Below are 15,192 nucleotides of genomic sequence, written 5' to 3' on the forward strand. Positions count from 1 at the left end.
TTACGAAAAAGATGACTAATTGGACCAAAATCCACAGTGAGTACACAATAAATTAATAACATACAAGCCACTAAGTAGACCGATCTGGACTTGTAGGGCTGTGGGGTTCAGCCAAGCCATACACCATCCAAAGAATTCAATCTTTTCAAAAATACTTCCTCCATCACATCCTTAATGCTCCCTTCTACATCATTGATCAAACCATTCATAAAGACATGCAATTCGTGAGAGACATAATCTGAACACAATTCCACACTCCCACTTCAAGCTCTCCTTCCACACCAATCCACTAGCTCAAGCCCTTTCTTCAACATCCAACTGTCCTGAGCACTCAGCACCAATTTTTTATGTTGCAGCTCTTACACAAGGCTGGATTCGCTCCTAGACTATACGCTACTTTTAAAAATGGCCTGGCTTATGAGTTTGTTCCAGGCAACGTTATCAATGTTGATACAGTCAAAGCACCAACAATTTATCCTCTAATTGCATCTATGATGGCAAAAATCCATACAGTCCATCGAGATATGAATGCCAGTCCTTGCCTTTGGTACAAAATTGAAAAACAACTCAAATTAATTCCTTCAGTCTATACATCAAAGAATAAGCAACTGATGTAAATATTTTGTTTGGAGAAATTGTTTTGGTAGTAGTGTGTGTGTTTTTTCATAGAGTCTGTTTTCAGTTTTGAAGAAACATTTCCTAACGGGATAGAATTTTTGTGGAAAGAGTTTGTTTTATTAAAGTCAATACTTTCCAAAGAAAACAGTCCAATTGTTTTCTGTCATAACGATCTCCTCCTAGCTAATATAATTCACCAAGGTAACAAAATAACTTTCATTGATTATGAATATGCGTCTTGCAATTACCAGGCCTATGATATTGGAAACCATTTCGCTGAATTTTCAGGTATGTCTTAGAATCTTAAAATCAGAATTTAATGTAAACCCATCCATTCCATCCACAGGCCCCAATGGCTACTGTCAACTAAATCCCCAATGCATGCTTAACTTGACAAACACATACACTCACATTGACACAAGCCCCATGCATCTATAGTCAATCCAAATAGTTAGAAAGTTGTTGATTACCGACCTATAAATGTCTCAAATTTCACGTTACACTTAATTTGAAGAAGTTAGCTGTACATTTAAAAATTACTGTCTTCTGAATTGCTTTGGAATATTGTCTTTTTCTTAGGTGCTATGAAACGAGAAGAGACAATTACCAAGATGTAGAAGTTGATAGTGATGTTGATGTCTAAAACAAGCACAATATTCTGAAAAATCTATTGAATGCATGTGGAATGTAGAAACAGAAATTTTAAAAAAGGAATATGATGTGATGATGAAATAATGAATACTATTGAACTAAAATTAAAACAAACCACTAACGAGTTATACTCCTTATAGCTTGATAGTTTCCGATCATCATGGCCCTTTTCTTGCTGGTTTTTAGCACTTTAATAGTGGTTCTGTGAGCAAAACCAGCGACTTGGCAGACCAAGATGGTTTGAAGTTATCAAGCTACCTGTCCATCAGCTTATAGATCTTAACGTGTTATTTTACAGTTATAACCTCTCGTTTCCTGCCGATAAAAATTCAGAACAAAATCTTCCAACTGTCTCAAGCTGTATCAATGCAACAATCATCTTTTCTAGGTATCCACGGATTCCGTATGAGAGGAACATCTGTGACATTCCCACTTTTTTAACGGACCAATTGGCCTTTTTCACAAAATACTTATGTAATTTCATTCACCGTGAGTGATACGTGTAGTGTATGCACTAAATAAGCATGGTAATGAGATTTTACTTCCAAGCGTTTTAAAGTTTAATTGATAATGGCGTGATTCAAATTTCAAATGATTTGGTTGTAGACTTTTGTTTTTATAAGCAAATGATTGTTTCTTAATTCCTAAAAATTACTGACATTCCATAAATAAATTAAATGATTTACAAGGTCAACTGTGTCTTGGCAAATGAAGTATGCATTTGTATTCACATAATTTGTGGTTTAGTTGCAATGCATGATTTACCAATTCCTTGTGACTAACCCTTTTATCAGGGTTTAATTAAGTAATTAATTACCCTCCAACAAGCTTGTAGTCCTTAATTGACTAATTCATCCTCATATTTGCTTCAGGTGTTACAGAAATGGACTATTCGCTCTTCCCTGGGGAGGACTTTCAAAGATCCTGGTTGAGAATATATTTGGAAGAATATTATAATATTACAAGTCCAAGCAGGGTAGTTTCAGAAGAAGATGTATCAACTTTATACCAACAGGTTAACAGATTTGTCTTAGCGAGCCATCTATATTGGGCAACCTGGGCGCTGGTACAAGGGCAGCATTCTTCTATTGATTTCGATTTTATAAGGTAATCTCTAACAAACAATATTTATATTAATTTTGTGCCTAACATGCTGCCAAAACATTTTCACAATTTTGAAACAGACTATGTAAAATACGAGACGCTTTGCAGCCACCTTTCCTTAGCAAAATACTTTGAATGAAGTGAAATAAAATCAATAGGAACACATAACTAATAGAGGGAGAAGGAGAGAGNGAAGGGAGAGGATAAAGAAATAATGTATTATTATAGTTGATCTTTGTAGTGACATTGGATATTCTTGTGTTTACGTCTTTTAACATTTTGCATACATTTCAGATACGGTGCGGAACGAATGAAGGAATACGAAATACGAAAGAGAAAGGTTCTTTAGTGATAATGTGTTAAAAAGATCCTGTGATTTTTATTTCTACATTTATTTTACTATTTAATGTTTGGATTTTTATGAACAATTAAGCATAATAATGAAATAATATTAAATGCATTATTGATTATATATATAAATTATATGTACATATTTTGTATGTAATTTACCTTTTGATAATTTGATCCTTTTTATAACAGAACTATGTATGTACAAGCAAGGATTCAAAACTCATTATCTTGAGAATAGTCTATGTATATTATATTCTTTGTACGTGCCAGTGATTTATTTATTACAGTGTTACTCAAGGAAACTTTGGACCTCCCATTTGATCAGAAATTATTATTATGTACATATTTCTTACATCAGTAATTTCATTAGAGTAACCTTTTGTAAACTAATAATTCTTCTCAGCTGAATTGGCTGCTTTCTCCTTTAGTGAAGGGAACTTGAGCCTGATGTAAGCCAGTTGAGAATTTGGAAGCCCCTGCTTCAATGTATGGTGCCTGTCCATTGTCACACAGGCTGCAGTTTTGAAGGCGGAAGCATTGGCGATGGGCTGATGGAAACTTTTATAAGCCCATCCAGCATTGTTTTCGACCTGACTCACCATTCCTTTTTTTGCCCTATCTTATTTGACTTTTATCGTCTGACAAATTATCAATTTCTCACCTATTTTAATGGATAAAGTTTATATCGGCCAATATTATGCAATCTGCCTGTAATAAATTAAATAGATATATTATTGGAATTTGTATGCAATCTGACAGCTGAATTGTCTTGCCTACCAAAGTTATAATCTTATCGGCACAATTCCCATTGTCGTATACTTGAACTCCACAACTAACTCCACAAACTTGACTTACTAACACCATTAAAAACACCTAACAACATAGATAACCCTGTACAATCTTTTACTGAAACTATACAAAATACTCTCTTAGAGTCGAAAGAATAGAGATCAATCTCAAATCCTAACACAACAGAGATTTCAAGATTACACATTTTCACTGACTACAGAGGACAAATCTGCAAAACCCTTCAACATCTACCTAAAAAAGCTGTAATTTTCCTTGCCTACATTTACAATTCTGTCCTTAGAAAAACATACTTCCCATCCAATGAAAATTTTCCCTTGTGCAAATGATTCTAAAGCCTAAGAAACAGAAACTTTTATCATCCTACCGTCCAATTAGTCTGTTTCCTATAACGGAAAAATCCTGGGAAAAACTCCTGCTTAAACACATTCTCCACATCATTCATTCTTATAACCTTATCTCTGACCACAAGTTTGGGTTCAGATGTTGTCATTCCACTGTTAAGTAGTGCCATCGCATTGTAGACATCATCGCTATCGCTCTTGAGCAAAAGGAGTGCTGCTCTGGTGTATTCCTAAATGTGAAACAAGCCTTCAATTGAGTAAAGCACTCGGGAATCCTCTGGAAACTTAAGAAAGTCCTCCCTTTTACCTACTATCTGATCCTAAAATCCTACCTATCTGACAGATACTTTCAAGTTATCTGAGGCCACTCCATATTAGCTGGGTATCACAAGGAAGTGTCTTAGGACCCTGCTCTACACAGTATATACCGCAGACGTTCCTACTCTTCCAGAAATGATACTACCTATGCGGATGATACTGCCATCCTTTGCTCCCATAAAGACCCTGTCATTTCAACCAGAAACCTACAGAGCCTTGAAGTAGCGACAAGAAGTTTCACATTTACCCAGTCATACAAACCCTCTTGTCTAACCTTCCAAATAATCCACCCTGAAGGGTAAGTGTCAATGGCCTCCAGCTCCTAAGTGTCAGTGAATAACAGTGAAAGTGTTCATGCTAGTACATAGGAGTGACTACTAATGAGTTCTCTTTTTTCTGTTTTATGTATATTTTTTGTTCATTTTATTTTGTTTTATGCTGAAAATGCTATAAAAGTTTACTTAAGTGAAGGTGTAAATAAATAAAGAAAGGAGAAAAAAAGAAAATGGGATAATTTCATAAAACCAAAAATATTAAAAAGATAATAATAAAACCAAAAGACAACTTATTGGAGAAAACATAAATTAATAATACTAAAATATAAAAAGCTACAAAGCTAATAATTGTGATAAAACTGGAAACATGTCCTACGTACAGGATAATGTGAACAATCAGAGGCTGGTGGAGATTGAGAAATCGGAATTTGAAACTAATTGGAGATAGTGTAAAAACTCTCAACATCTATTAGAGTTGTCATCAGTTAGAGTTAGAGATTGAAGGAGCCTTTTGAAACGCTTAGAAAGTCTCACATGCGTGAGTGTCTCACTTCAGCCAACATGTTAAACACTTCACTTGTAGAATTCTGAACAATATTTAAAAACGATCAAATACATAAATACAACAGAGGGAGCAAATTAAAAACCAGAAATAACAAAAAAATTAACATAAAAATGAAACAATACACATAAAAAAAGAGGCAAAAAACATAGTGAACAACCAAAGCAGAAGTTTTTTTTTTATGTGCTTTGTTTCATTTTAATTTCTTTTTGTCCTTATGTTAAAACGGTTTCTTGGTTATAGTTTTGAAATGAATTTTGCCAAGGCCAAAATATTGAATTACTAGATTAACCCCATTCCCCCTTTTTCACACTGTTACCACTTTTTTCCCATTTAGTATAAAATGTCTGCATTTGGTTTGAGTAATTAAAAAAAAGGGTACATAACTAGAAAGCTAATTAAACAAAGAAGTTGTTATATAATTTCCCAAGCGCTCCCGTGAATTTTTTCAAGGAGGTTAAAAGTTTAGTTATTACAAATTTTAAATTTAGCAGTTTTGGAAAGATTGTTTTTTTCACCAAAAATTAAACTGAAAGTTCTAAAAGGGTGTCTGTCAATAATATTTAAAAAAAATTTGGCTGAAGTGTATGTGAGAGTGAGAGTGAAGGAACAACCTATATGATTTTAATGGTGTAGAAAGAGGAAAAGATAGGGGGAGGGTAAGCGCAATGTTTTAATATAATTTTTCACTTCTCTCACTATTTTCTAGGTTTTTGTTTGGATTAAAATTGTGAAAGATTTCAGTGAGGACTGTATCTTTTTTTTTACCTAGTATTAAATTGTTGTGGGATAGCTTTCAGCAATTCAAAATGTCCAAGAATATGTGAATAAGAAGAAGTCTATCCGGAATAAGAACTCTATTGAAATATATACAATAGATTTATCTGAGGAAGAAATGAGTAATAGAGGTATATTAGCACTAGAAATGTTGAACTGAAAAAATCCATCTTATTGTGAAACGACTATGAGGTAGTGTGCTGGTGCTACATACAAAACCTAAGTTTACAATACTCCATTAAATATTTACAGTTAATTACACCTTCGGTTTTGCTTCCTGCTGAACTGCACTTAAATCAGATTGTATAGTTATGCTATTGAGAAATTAATTAAGGTTTAATTAATGGCCGTGGCCATTTCATTTGTCGCCAAGAATCAAATAGATTACACATTTGAAAAATGGCAAAAAGGAGGGAAAATTCAAGAGGTGGGGTTGAGATGGGAGGTTGGTGTCCGAGTGGATCGAGGAGCTCAAGTGGTCAATCTAGCCAAAGATCGTGGGTTCGAATCCTGCTCGTGCCATTGACTTTTTTATCTCAACTAAAAACCTTAATTAATTGTAATATATTAATTGATCAAGCGGACCACAAAATTAGTGAATTTAAAGCTATTGAGAAATTTATGCCTAGGAGACAGATTGTGAAACAGGACCTGTTTGACAGTAACAAAAATTGATAGGACATTAAAATTGTGAAATATTAACAGGGATTAAAAAGGGAGATATTGCATCCCTCGAATATATTTGGACACACGAGGAGATACTGAAAACCCTTTGTTTTGAAACGGTGGCAGCAATTTCCAGTCTATCTAGCATTACTATGACCATAAATAAGGCACAAGGACAAAGTTTTGAGAAAATAGGTTTGATTATAAATTCAAAAAACAATATTTACACATAGACAAATATAATGTAGCCTTTGTCGAGGTGGGCGACAAAGATGGGCATTAAAATAAATCCAATTTAACAGAAAAATGCATTGAAAACAATGTTTTTGACGAAGCGTTGGAGAAATGTAGTGGTGCGAGTGGGTGCTATGCGTCGTAATAGCCTCTAATACTCAACTCCGATTAAAAAAATGAATTAATTAATTAAATTAAGTACAAAATAATTAAATAAATATTCAAAGAGGAAATTAACTAATATTGTTAACATGCAACATTTTACTACAGTGTTATTAATTATAATCAATTTTACCACCAGTTCAGTTTATTACTAATATTTACAATTCAAATTGATATGCAGTTACGTTTTTTTAAAATAGGGATAATTTTTATTAAAGTGTTTTATTACAAATATTTTGTACAAATTGTAAATGGTTACATCTTTATGTACAATTTACTTACACTAATGATTAACTAAACAGTTTTAAAACAGGAAGTGTATTTGATGTATTCTTAAGCAATTCACTATTTTCAGTACTAAATGAAATCACATCAATTTACTAATAATCTTTTAGATTCTATAAAAATTTGTCATCTTAAGTGCTAATAATCCATCAGTTGTACAAGTAAAAGCAAATAACTTGAAAATAATTATTGCATATTTAAATATGAAATATCACAGTAATATTAGAGCTTTGTTAAATTATAAATGTGAAAAAATAGAGAATCATATATGATATTGATGTCATGTCATACAAATAAAACATAAAATTTAGAGTTTAATTTTATGTGTGTTAACAAGCAAGCAGAACATTGCATTAAAATAAAAAATACTACTTGCAAGTTAATACATCGTCATCAAGCACATAGAACTAAAAAATCGTCATACACCTGGCACTGGTGAAAGTGAGTTATAGCTGTTTTCAAGTGAAGACCTGCTTGAATTTTGATTTGCAACTACAGCATAAGGAGGGGGAGGAGAACTTGTATTATGGAAGTAAGGCTTGTAAAGTATAATATTCTGCTTAGCCATGTGGACAATATTCCTGATTTCTGCTGAACCTAAAAAAAAATAATAATAATAAAATATATATATATCATACAAACACACACAAATTAAATAAATATTAGATCATATTAATAGTTTATACAAAGCAGACATACTGAATGATGTACAACACTTGATAGTTTTAACATTAAATGCATTTTCAAGGTCTTTTTCAGAAATGACTCCAACAAAGTTGGTTATTCCTCTGAGCCTTGAAGAGGGGAGCCCAGATTTGCCCCGAAATGCAGTGGCCTCGATAAACCAATTCGTTGAAGCAATATTCACTATTTATTTGTCATCAAAGAAAAGACAGAAAAGACAATTAACAAAAAAAAAACCCCCCGAGGAGTAGTAATTTATAGACTATAAATTGTAGGTCATTCCTTTCAACTTGCAATTGTACAATATCAGAAATTTCTCCACTTCTGCCACAAATTTAAGTTGAACATTTGTTAGAGTATCTGAGTTGCAAATAGACTTGAGAATCCCCGCGGGTATAGGGCCTTACTTTGTGACTACTTTGTAAGAATGTATATGCTTGTATAAATAAATTTCTTTTACCTGGAAAACGGACATTTTGAAGTTCTTGGTTTCTAAAATTGGGCAAAATCTTAACAATGTCATACTGTGCTCGTGCAATTATACTATTTTTATCGACCATCTGAATGTATGATTGAGATATCTCATCTAATCCGTCTTTGGTTGCAATCACTTTAGTATTTTCATTCTCCACAACTTTTCTGTTGACTGAAAAATGAATGTTTCTTATTAAAGTTGCTTTATTTTAACATGGATCGTATTTTTAAGTCTAATCCATCTTATTTAAATAATTTATTGATATCCATATAAAGTGTTAAAAGATATGACCATTTGTATCGACAGGCAGCATGGCCAAGAAGGAAGTAAAAGTTTGCTTAAAATTAAAACAACAAACACTACTTTTATGGTAAGTAAAATAGTGATTCCTCTTCAAGGGTTAAAATTAATTTTATTGTGAGAATTAAAGTTAAATTTATTGAGTATTTTATTAGTCGGTACTCAATCTAGAAGCCAGATGCCCAATTCCCTGATGGTACAATCAACAAGTATAGACTAATATAGAGGAGTAGAAGTGTAAGAAAAACTTAAAAATACCCATAAGGGACTATTAAAGCTATGGTTTTAATAACTCTTTTTTGTAGGATGCCGCTGTAAGAAAAAGAAAACAAAAAAGCTTTATAGCCCCTTTAAAACAGGATAAATGGAATAGAATAATTTACAAATTAATACCTTCAGTATGTGAAGTTTGAACTTGATTGGCAAGAATTTGGATTTTTTCAGCAGCTGCTTCCTGAGGGCATTGGCTAGCTTTTCTAACAAACTCGGATTCTTTTTGTTGTAAGTGCTTCAAATGGGCCTTAGATTTATCTAAGTCCAGTTCTGACTGTAATATCTTTTTAAACTGCATTTTCAATTTTTTTATGCTTTCTAGGAAAAAAAAGACATTAGAATGCTTGTCTCTTGCTATTTTAAATGTTCATACCAACCAATATATTCTCGTTGGACTTCTGACCAAAGGCAATTTAACTGGAAAAGGTGCTGAAATGTATCTGTCATAGCACTATTCTTCTCCTTGCAAGCCCATTTCGACATGTTTTCCCATGTCGTATTTTGAGCGTTTGTAAAACTTTCATGGGTGTATTTTAAGTGATCAAGGTCTGAAATGATTTTGTGAAGATCTTCATGACCCGATTTCATAGATTTCAAAATGCTGCTACCTCTAAACAAACAAAAACAAAAAAATACACATACAAATCAGATTACCTAAAAATACAGATTATATAAATATAAAAAATAACAGTTGATTAAATAAAAGAGCAATTATATATAACAAACTAGCAATTACTCATCAGAAAACAAAACACTTCATAATGTGTATAAAATTTAGACCTCCAAGCTGGGAATATTTTCACAAACCAATAAAATAAGAAATTCATGTTTTACAATAAAAAATATTGTAATATAAACAATCAAAATTTTATTTGAAAGTAGGAATAAAAAATATATTGCTACTAATTCGATACTTTATCAAGACTGTGATCCTCGGAAGTTTTGACTCTTATAAGAAGGTTCATACCGGACATTTACTGTTGGGCCAAAGCCCATGTATGAATCTGGCTTGTAGGTTGCTCAATGAACCTAATTGAAAGGTGTCATTCCTTGACTCCATATAGAGTGCGCATAGTTATGCCACCCAATATGAGAATTGTGCTTGAGCAGTTAGATTAGTTACACAATATACACTGAGGACAAATTTATTTAACGCACCACTCAATTTATTTAGTTTAAAGTTAAATCCATTATCTTTCTACATTAGGTACAGGTAATTATGAGCTATTATAGTCAAAAATGGTTTACTTTCAGTTAATCTTTTTCCTTTATTATTTTCATTTGATATTGTTCTTATTCTTAAACCTTTTTCAATAGCTCCAGTAAGGCAATTGAGTGAGTATGATAGTGTCTGGGTCATATTATTAGAGGAAGGATACAGCGAATGTAAAGTCACCAGGAGACTGAGTGTAAATTACTCTACAATTGGAATGATGAGCTCTCTTTACAGATGAGGTGAGATTTGGCCTGAAATATTCAGATGGGCGTAATTTCATATGGAGGAAGTTGGTTTCTCAGGTGACATTCCAAGGTGGTTCATTGATGTACTAACGTGGCATTTCCCTTGAAGCGTACACCGAATTGGTTGTTGTGCGGTGAAGATCTCTAACTTCACAGAGGTACTTGCAAGACATTATCGAATTACTTGTAGTGCTGTTTGCCCCCCACTATGGTGAAAGATTCTTGTTAATGCAGGATAATGCCAGAGCACAATACATGTATTGTAAATGACGAACTAAATGACATTGGAATTTAGTGCTTGCTATTGCCAGCTCAAAGTCCAGATTTGTACCCAATCAAACACATCTGGGACCAACCTAGGGGATGAGAATGACAGTGAAATCCAGGTCCTAACACCCTAGAAGAGTTGGAAATGAAATCCTATTATTATACGCAAAATATGAATAAACCGAAACACATTATAATTTAAAGATGGGACATTAATTTTATCCATCAGTGTATATGGACAGTGATGGAGGAATATCAAATGGCATATGAATAGGAAAGAATGTATTTAAGAGTGAGTGTGAGTGGATTTGAATTTAGAGGAGATTGTTGGGTGGTGAAATGACCCCGAGCGCAACTCATTTAACAGATAAGATCGAGGTCTGTCCCTGAACTGCCACCACCCGGGGTTGGTGATTCTTGTCACCTGCCTATAATTTATTGTAAATTACAGAAGCGCGAATTGCCGGTGGACTGCGAGAAATGATAGACTCAACACTGTGCATGTATGTACATGCATGTGTAGATTTAAGCTTATACGGCAGTAATCAGTATCTCAAAAGCATTATTGCACTTTCGTCATGAACTGTCTAGGAATAATGAAATTTGATAATCCATCTAGAGTAAGCAGAGAAACAAATGAGTAATATAATTTTAATTATCTCTTTTGTTTATTTGCCCATCTCTTTCGTTTATTTGCCCTTTGTACTGAGGTTTGATTAGGAATGAATCAAATAACAAGCATAATATACAATAAGTCATTGTTATTTTCTTCTTTTTTTTTTAAACAAAACTTAGTATAATGTTGAATGAATTACAATTTTGATATTCCATGTAGTTATCATATTCTCCTTAGGAACTATGTCCAAATAATTTATAGTAGAATGGGGAACTATTTACCTTCGAAATGCTCCTTGCAATTTGTCCATAGTTGAATGCCAGAATAGGATGTAATGATAAATTGAGGTTGTGATCTTTTGTCCAGAAGGAATAAAAACAGAAAAAGTTCTAAGGTTACGAAGATCTGGGGAAGCTGAGAGGTTTACAAGGCTCGCCTGTTATCATCGACAATGGGCCGGCGCGGCGCCCGTTGCTGCGTCTTTGTTGCGTTCGCCTGACAACAAGAAAACCTACGAATTATTTTCCTCTTTTTTATGCGCATAATTCAGTATGAAACAAAACATCTATTTTGTAACAAAATTCGCGAGTATTTGTAATTAATCAGTGTAGTTTATCAAATTTTCATGTTATTTTTAATGATTATTTTGAGATCGTGCGATGCGGTATGGTGTGACGTAGTTTAGAAAAACACTTTCTTTTCTTTTTCTTTTTTACGAGGGTTCGCAACAGCAAAGGTTATATTAACCCTCGGGGTGCCGGTGTTTTTGAAAAAAAGCCCATTTGTAAGTAGGAGGACCTTTACCTTACAGTGATGAGCGCCGTGTCAACGCCTAAATCATTGCGGCCACCGATGCCCCTAATAGTAAACACTTTCTTTATCGTGCCAACGATTCTATCTTTCTTTATTCAGATGATCTTCAGTACCTGGGATTTATAAACATTCTTTAAATTATACAAATACATGTAGTCTGTGAAAAAATGAATTTATACAATGCTAGAAATTTTAGACTCGATCGAAGTATTTGTACTCACTCAAAGTGTTTGTTTTCTGTGTAGATGTGTCATAATTGTGTGTCACGTTGAGAGTGCCAGTGAGATATTGATGTTTTATGTCTATATACGTTGGATGAAGGAAGTAGGGATAGAGACATTTTTTTATATGAGGAGTCGGCTTCTTTGAGGTGAAAGGAGCAGACAATGGGAAAAAATGGGTCATGGTTCGGCCTGATTATCCTTTTAGGATTATATAGACGGGGATAATTGGGGAAAGGAAAGCTAAATTGTTGAAGAATTAGACTATGTCAATTGATGAGTTTGAGGTGAGGAATGTAATGATTGTTTTGTATGTTATATGTTTTGTGTGATGTGATGATGATATATGTATGTTATTGATATTGAATTTGATTAATGATATTAGCGTATGAAGAAGGTACTTACATCAACATCCGTACTTCTGTTACTGGAAGCAGAAACAACAGTCGTTCAACCACCAATTTTTTTCCATCAATATTGCTTTTCACGATCGCTCCTAGCAGTCCAAACGGAGCGACGTCGTTCGAAAAACCACGTCGTTCCAAACTCCATCGCGACACTCCAAATATCTACGCCGCGACGACGGCATGGCGCGTTCGTGAATGGGAAAACCCGCGTTTTTTTTGGCGCAGTCTCCGTCAAGTAAATTAGAAGACTGACAAACAAACAACCTTTCAAGAAAGTGGGGTACGAACAGCTCAAATAAACGCCACGTGTGTCAGGGCTGATGCAATACTTGGGTACCACTCACCGCCTGGCGTTTTCAAAACCGACGCGTTGGGTCGTCTCCGCCACCGACCGACTCGGTTTGAAAACCGACAGGCGGTTACGACCGCTATGTCTGTCAGGTTAATGCAACAACAATGAACGACTCACCACCTCGATTTTTCTCGCGATAAACGCTTCGGTCAAAACCGCTCCGTGTGTCATCGCCCTTAATGTATAACCACGATAGAAATAAAAGAAATTCGGTCCTCAACCAGTTGGTCGACCTTTTCCAAACAAAGGATACAAATGCAACGAGAGATGCGGTATTGATAACCCCTAAGCGCTGAGCAGAAATCGTAGTACAGAACTTAAGATCTTCGTAGTTCATCCCTGTAGCGAGAAATTGTAATGTGGCTGCCAACCTTTCATGTAGAGTGATGATTTCTCTCATGACTGTCTTTTGTTTTCTAATCAAGGGGTAACACGCTGAAGTAAATAAAAATAAGACGTAAATCTTTTTATTTTTAAAGTTTTGGTTGAAATGAAAAAATAGTGTCACGAGGGGATTCGAATCTAAACGTTCTTCATCATTATACTGGTATCATTTTCCACACGATGAGTATTTTTTGTCTATTTGCATGTTTTGTGGAAAAGCATTTGATAAATATCGGGTTGTCCGGAAAATAATGCAGGATTTTAAGTTTTCATTAAAAAAAATCTATATAAAATATTCTGTTTACNAAAATCCTGCATTATTTTCCGGACAACCCAATAATTGTGAAAAGAACATGAAGCATTATGTGAACTGCATCATAGAACAGAACATACAACATCGCCACGGCGATATCCCTACTGTGGTAAATATTGGAAATGTATCTTGTCAAGTTCATGAAAGTTGATACAGAAACCCCACTTCATCCATCTCACGTGATCAACCGTGTCAATCGTCTTTCGACGAGGCCTGCTCTGGCGTATTTGCGGCAAACCATTTAATCACGTCAAAGCTAGACATGACCGTGAGTTGCATTGCGTAAATTGGGTAAATTGCAAGTTGTTACAAAAAAAGCTCATCTCGATATGGATTCGGTCGATGATGACGGATTCATTCAAATTGAAACGGCATTTAGTAGTAACCTGAAACGTATTTTTTTAAAAACATCAATTTTTTCAAAAACATATTTTTTATTGCAAATATTTCAGTGATTAAACCAAAATAGCATTATTTTTAAAAGAATTTAAAGCCACTAATTTAACTTTGTTTTGGAATGTCAGTATACAAATCCACAAACGAACGATATTTGCGATAGAGCATTTAAAACAAAAACCAAACTGTATTAATCACGTCTGATTTATTAGAAATTTTGTATTAATTGTATTAATAAAATAGGCACCGAGGTAGAATGTCACATGAAGGGGTCTGGATGGGTTTTGGATAAAACAGATGGTTTGCTAATACGAATAAATAGATATAGACCACTTAGAGGATCCGGGTACATAAATATACCAAAACGTATATCCTTAACAAAATCCATAATAAATGTTAATAACGCAGGTGATTTTTGTTTTAAATATTCTATACTCTCTAAATTCGTGAGAACACATCCAGGAAGAGTCTCGTCTTATTCTAATATGCTGAATCATTATGACTTTTCCTGCATTAACTGTCCGACACCGTTAAAAGACATATATGTTTTTGAGAAGGTTAATAACATCTCGATAAATGTATTCGGTCTTGAATCAAGACTCTCGATGAGAAAAATTATGTTTATCCTCTCAAAATTGTCGATTGTTAGTTAGAAGACAACAGGGACTTACTTTTCCTGGAAAAAAATTCCTTATCGCATTATTGTTATATTAAAATTTTTCAAACACTCACGGAAGACAAATCAACAAACACGAACACGGATTTCTCATTTGTAAAAATTGTTTGACTCACTTCGAAAGAACAAACGGTAATAGTAATGAAAAATACGAATCTCATCAACAATATCGTAACAAAAATAAACCCACCCGCATAGTTCTTCCTGAAAAACACGGAGATTATGTTCCAGTAGTTCAATTTGAAAATATGCAAAACACTCATCGCCTACCTGTTGTTATATATGCTGATTTTGAGAGTATTCTTTTGAAAATTCATTCGTGTGATCGTAACAACAGGAAATCGTTCACGAACAGCGTGCAAAAACACGAACCCAGCCGTTTCGGAATTGACGTAATACT

The 15,192-nt window shown here is 34.0% G+C and overlaps 3 protein-coding genes across 14 annotated transcripts in view; 2 read left to right on the forward strand and 1 right to left on the reverse strand.

Annotated features, from left to right (window-relative positions):
* The window catches only part of LOC106668949 (ethanolamine kinase 1), a 29,032-nt gene extending 24,346 nt beyond the window's left edge, over positions 1 to 4,686 (forward strand). For 5 of the 8 annotated variants that reach the window (XM_014398167.2, XM_014398166.2, XM_024229621.1 and 2 more), the window contains 4 exons: positions 357 to 613; positions 683 to 906; positions 2,142 to 2,376; positions 2,668 to 4,679. In XM_014398167.2, coding sequence (XP_014253653.1) covers positions 357 to 613; positions 683 to 906; positions 2,142 to 2,376; positions 2,668 to 2,722 — 771 coding nt within the window. In that variant the 3' untranslated portion in view covers positions 2,723 to 4,679. Of the gene's footprint in view, positions 1 to 356; positions 614 to 682; positions 907 to 2,141; positions 2,377 to 2,667 lie in introns of all 8 variants that reach the window. The other 3 variants (XM_024229623.1, XM_024229618.1, XM_024229619.1) reach the window with 3 other exon arrangements.
* Positions 4,687 to 6,997: 2,311 nt separating this feature from the next.
* On the reverse strand, positions 6,998 to 15,149 carry LOC106668898. Of its 5 annotated transcripts, XM_014398055.2 has the most exons (7): positions 15,063 to 15,149; positions 14,983 to 14,996; positions 11,512 to 11,725; positions 9,264 to 9,496; positions 9,007 to 9,204; positions 8,299 to 8,484; positions 6,998 to 7,751 (listed from the first exon to the last, which is right to left on the reverse strand). In XM_014398055.2, exons 3-7 carry the CDS (start codon positions 11,538 to 11,540, stop codon positions 7,573 to 7,575), a joined length of 825 nt encoding a protein of 274 aa, XP_014253541.1. In that variant the 5' UTR covers positions 11,541 to 11,725; positions 14,983 to 14,996; positions 15,063 to 15,149; the 3' UTR covers positions 6,998 to 7,572. The 5 variants fall into 5 exon arrangements, with proteins under 5 accessions (XP_014253541.1, XP_014253540.1, XP_024085382.1 ...); XM_014398054.2 differs by lacking the exons at positions 14,983 to 14,996; positions 15,063 to 15,149 and adding an exon at positions 12,670 to 13,205; XM_024229614.1 differs by lacking the exons at positions 14,983 to 14,996; positions 15,063 to 15,149 and adding an exon at positions 12,265 to 12,282.
* On the forward strand, positions 14,122 to 14,781 carry LOC112127970. The gene has a single exon (XM_024229616.1). It carries the CDS (start codon positions 14,380 to 14,382, stop codon positions 14,767 to 14,769), a length of 390 nt encoding a protein of 129 aa, XP_024085384.1. The 5' UTR covers positions 14,122 to 14,379; the 3' UTR covers positions 14,770 to 14,781.
* Positions 15,150 to 15,192: the final 43 nt, after the last annotated feature.

Source organism: Cimex lectularius, unplaced genomic scaffold (genome assembly GCF_000648675.2).
Source record: "Cimex lectularius strain Harlan isolate CLEC.00 unplaced genomic scaffold, Clec_2.1 scaffold450, whole genome shotgun sequence".
Classification (NCBI taxonomy): domain Eukaryota; kingdom Metazoa; phylum Arthropoda; class Insecta; order Hemiptera; family Cimicidae; genus Cimex; species Cimex lectularius.

Excerpts from the sequence above, each read along its gene's own strand:
- LOC106668898 (XM_014398055.2), bottom strand. The coding sequence starts at position 11,540 with ATGGACAAATTGCAAGGAGCATTTCGAAG. Across the intron at positions 8,485-9,006 it reads TCAAACTTCACATACTGAAG|TCAACAGAAAAGTTGTGGAG; the intron begins GTATTAATTTGT and ends TTCATTTTTCAG. Across the intron at positions 7,752-8,298 it reads TCAAAATGTCCGTTTTCCAG|GTTCAGCAGAAATCAGGAAT; the intron begins GTAAAAGAAATT and ends ATTTTTTTTTAG.
- LOC112127970 (XM_024229616.1), top strand. The coding sequence starts at position 14,380 with ATGAAGGGGTCTGGATGGGTTTTGGATAAAACAGATGGTTTGCTAATA.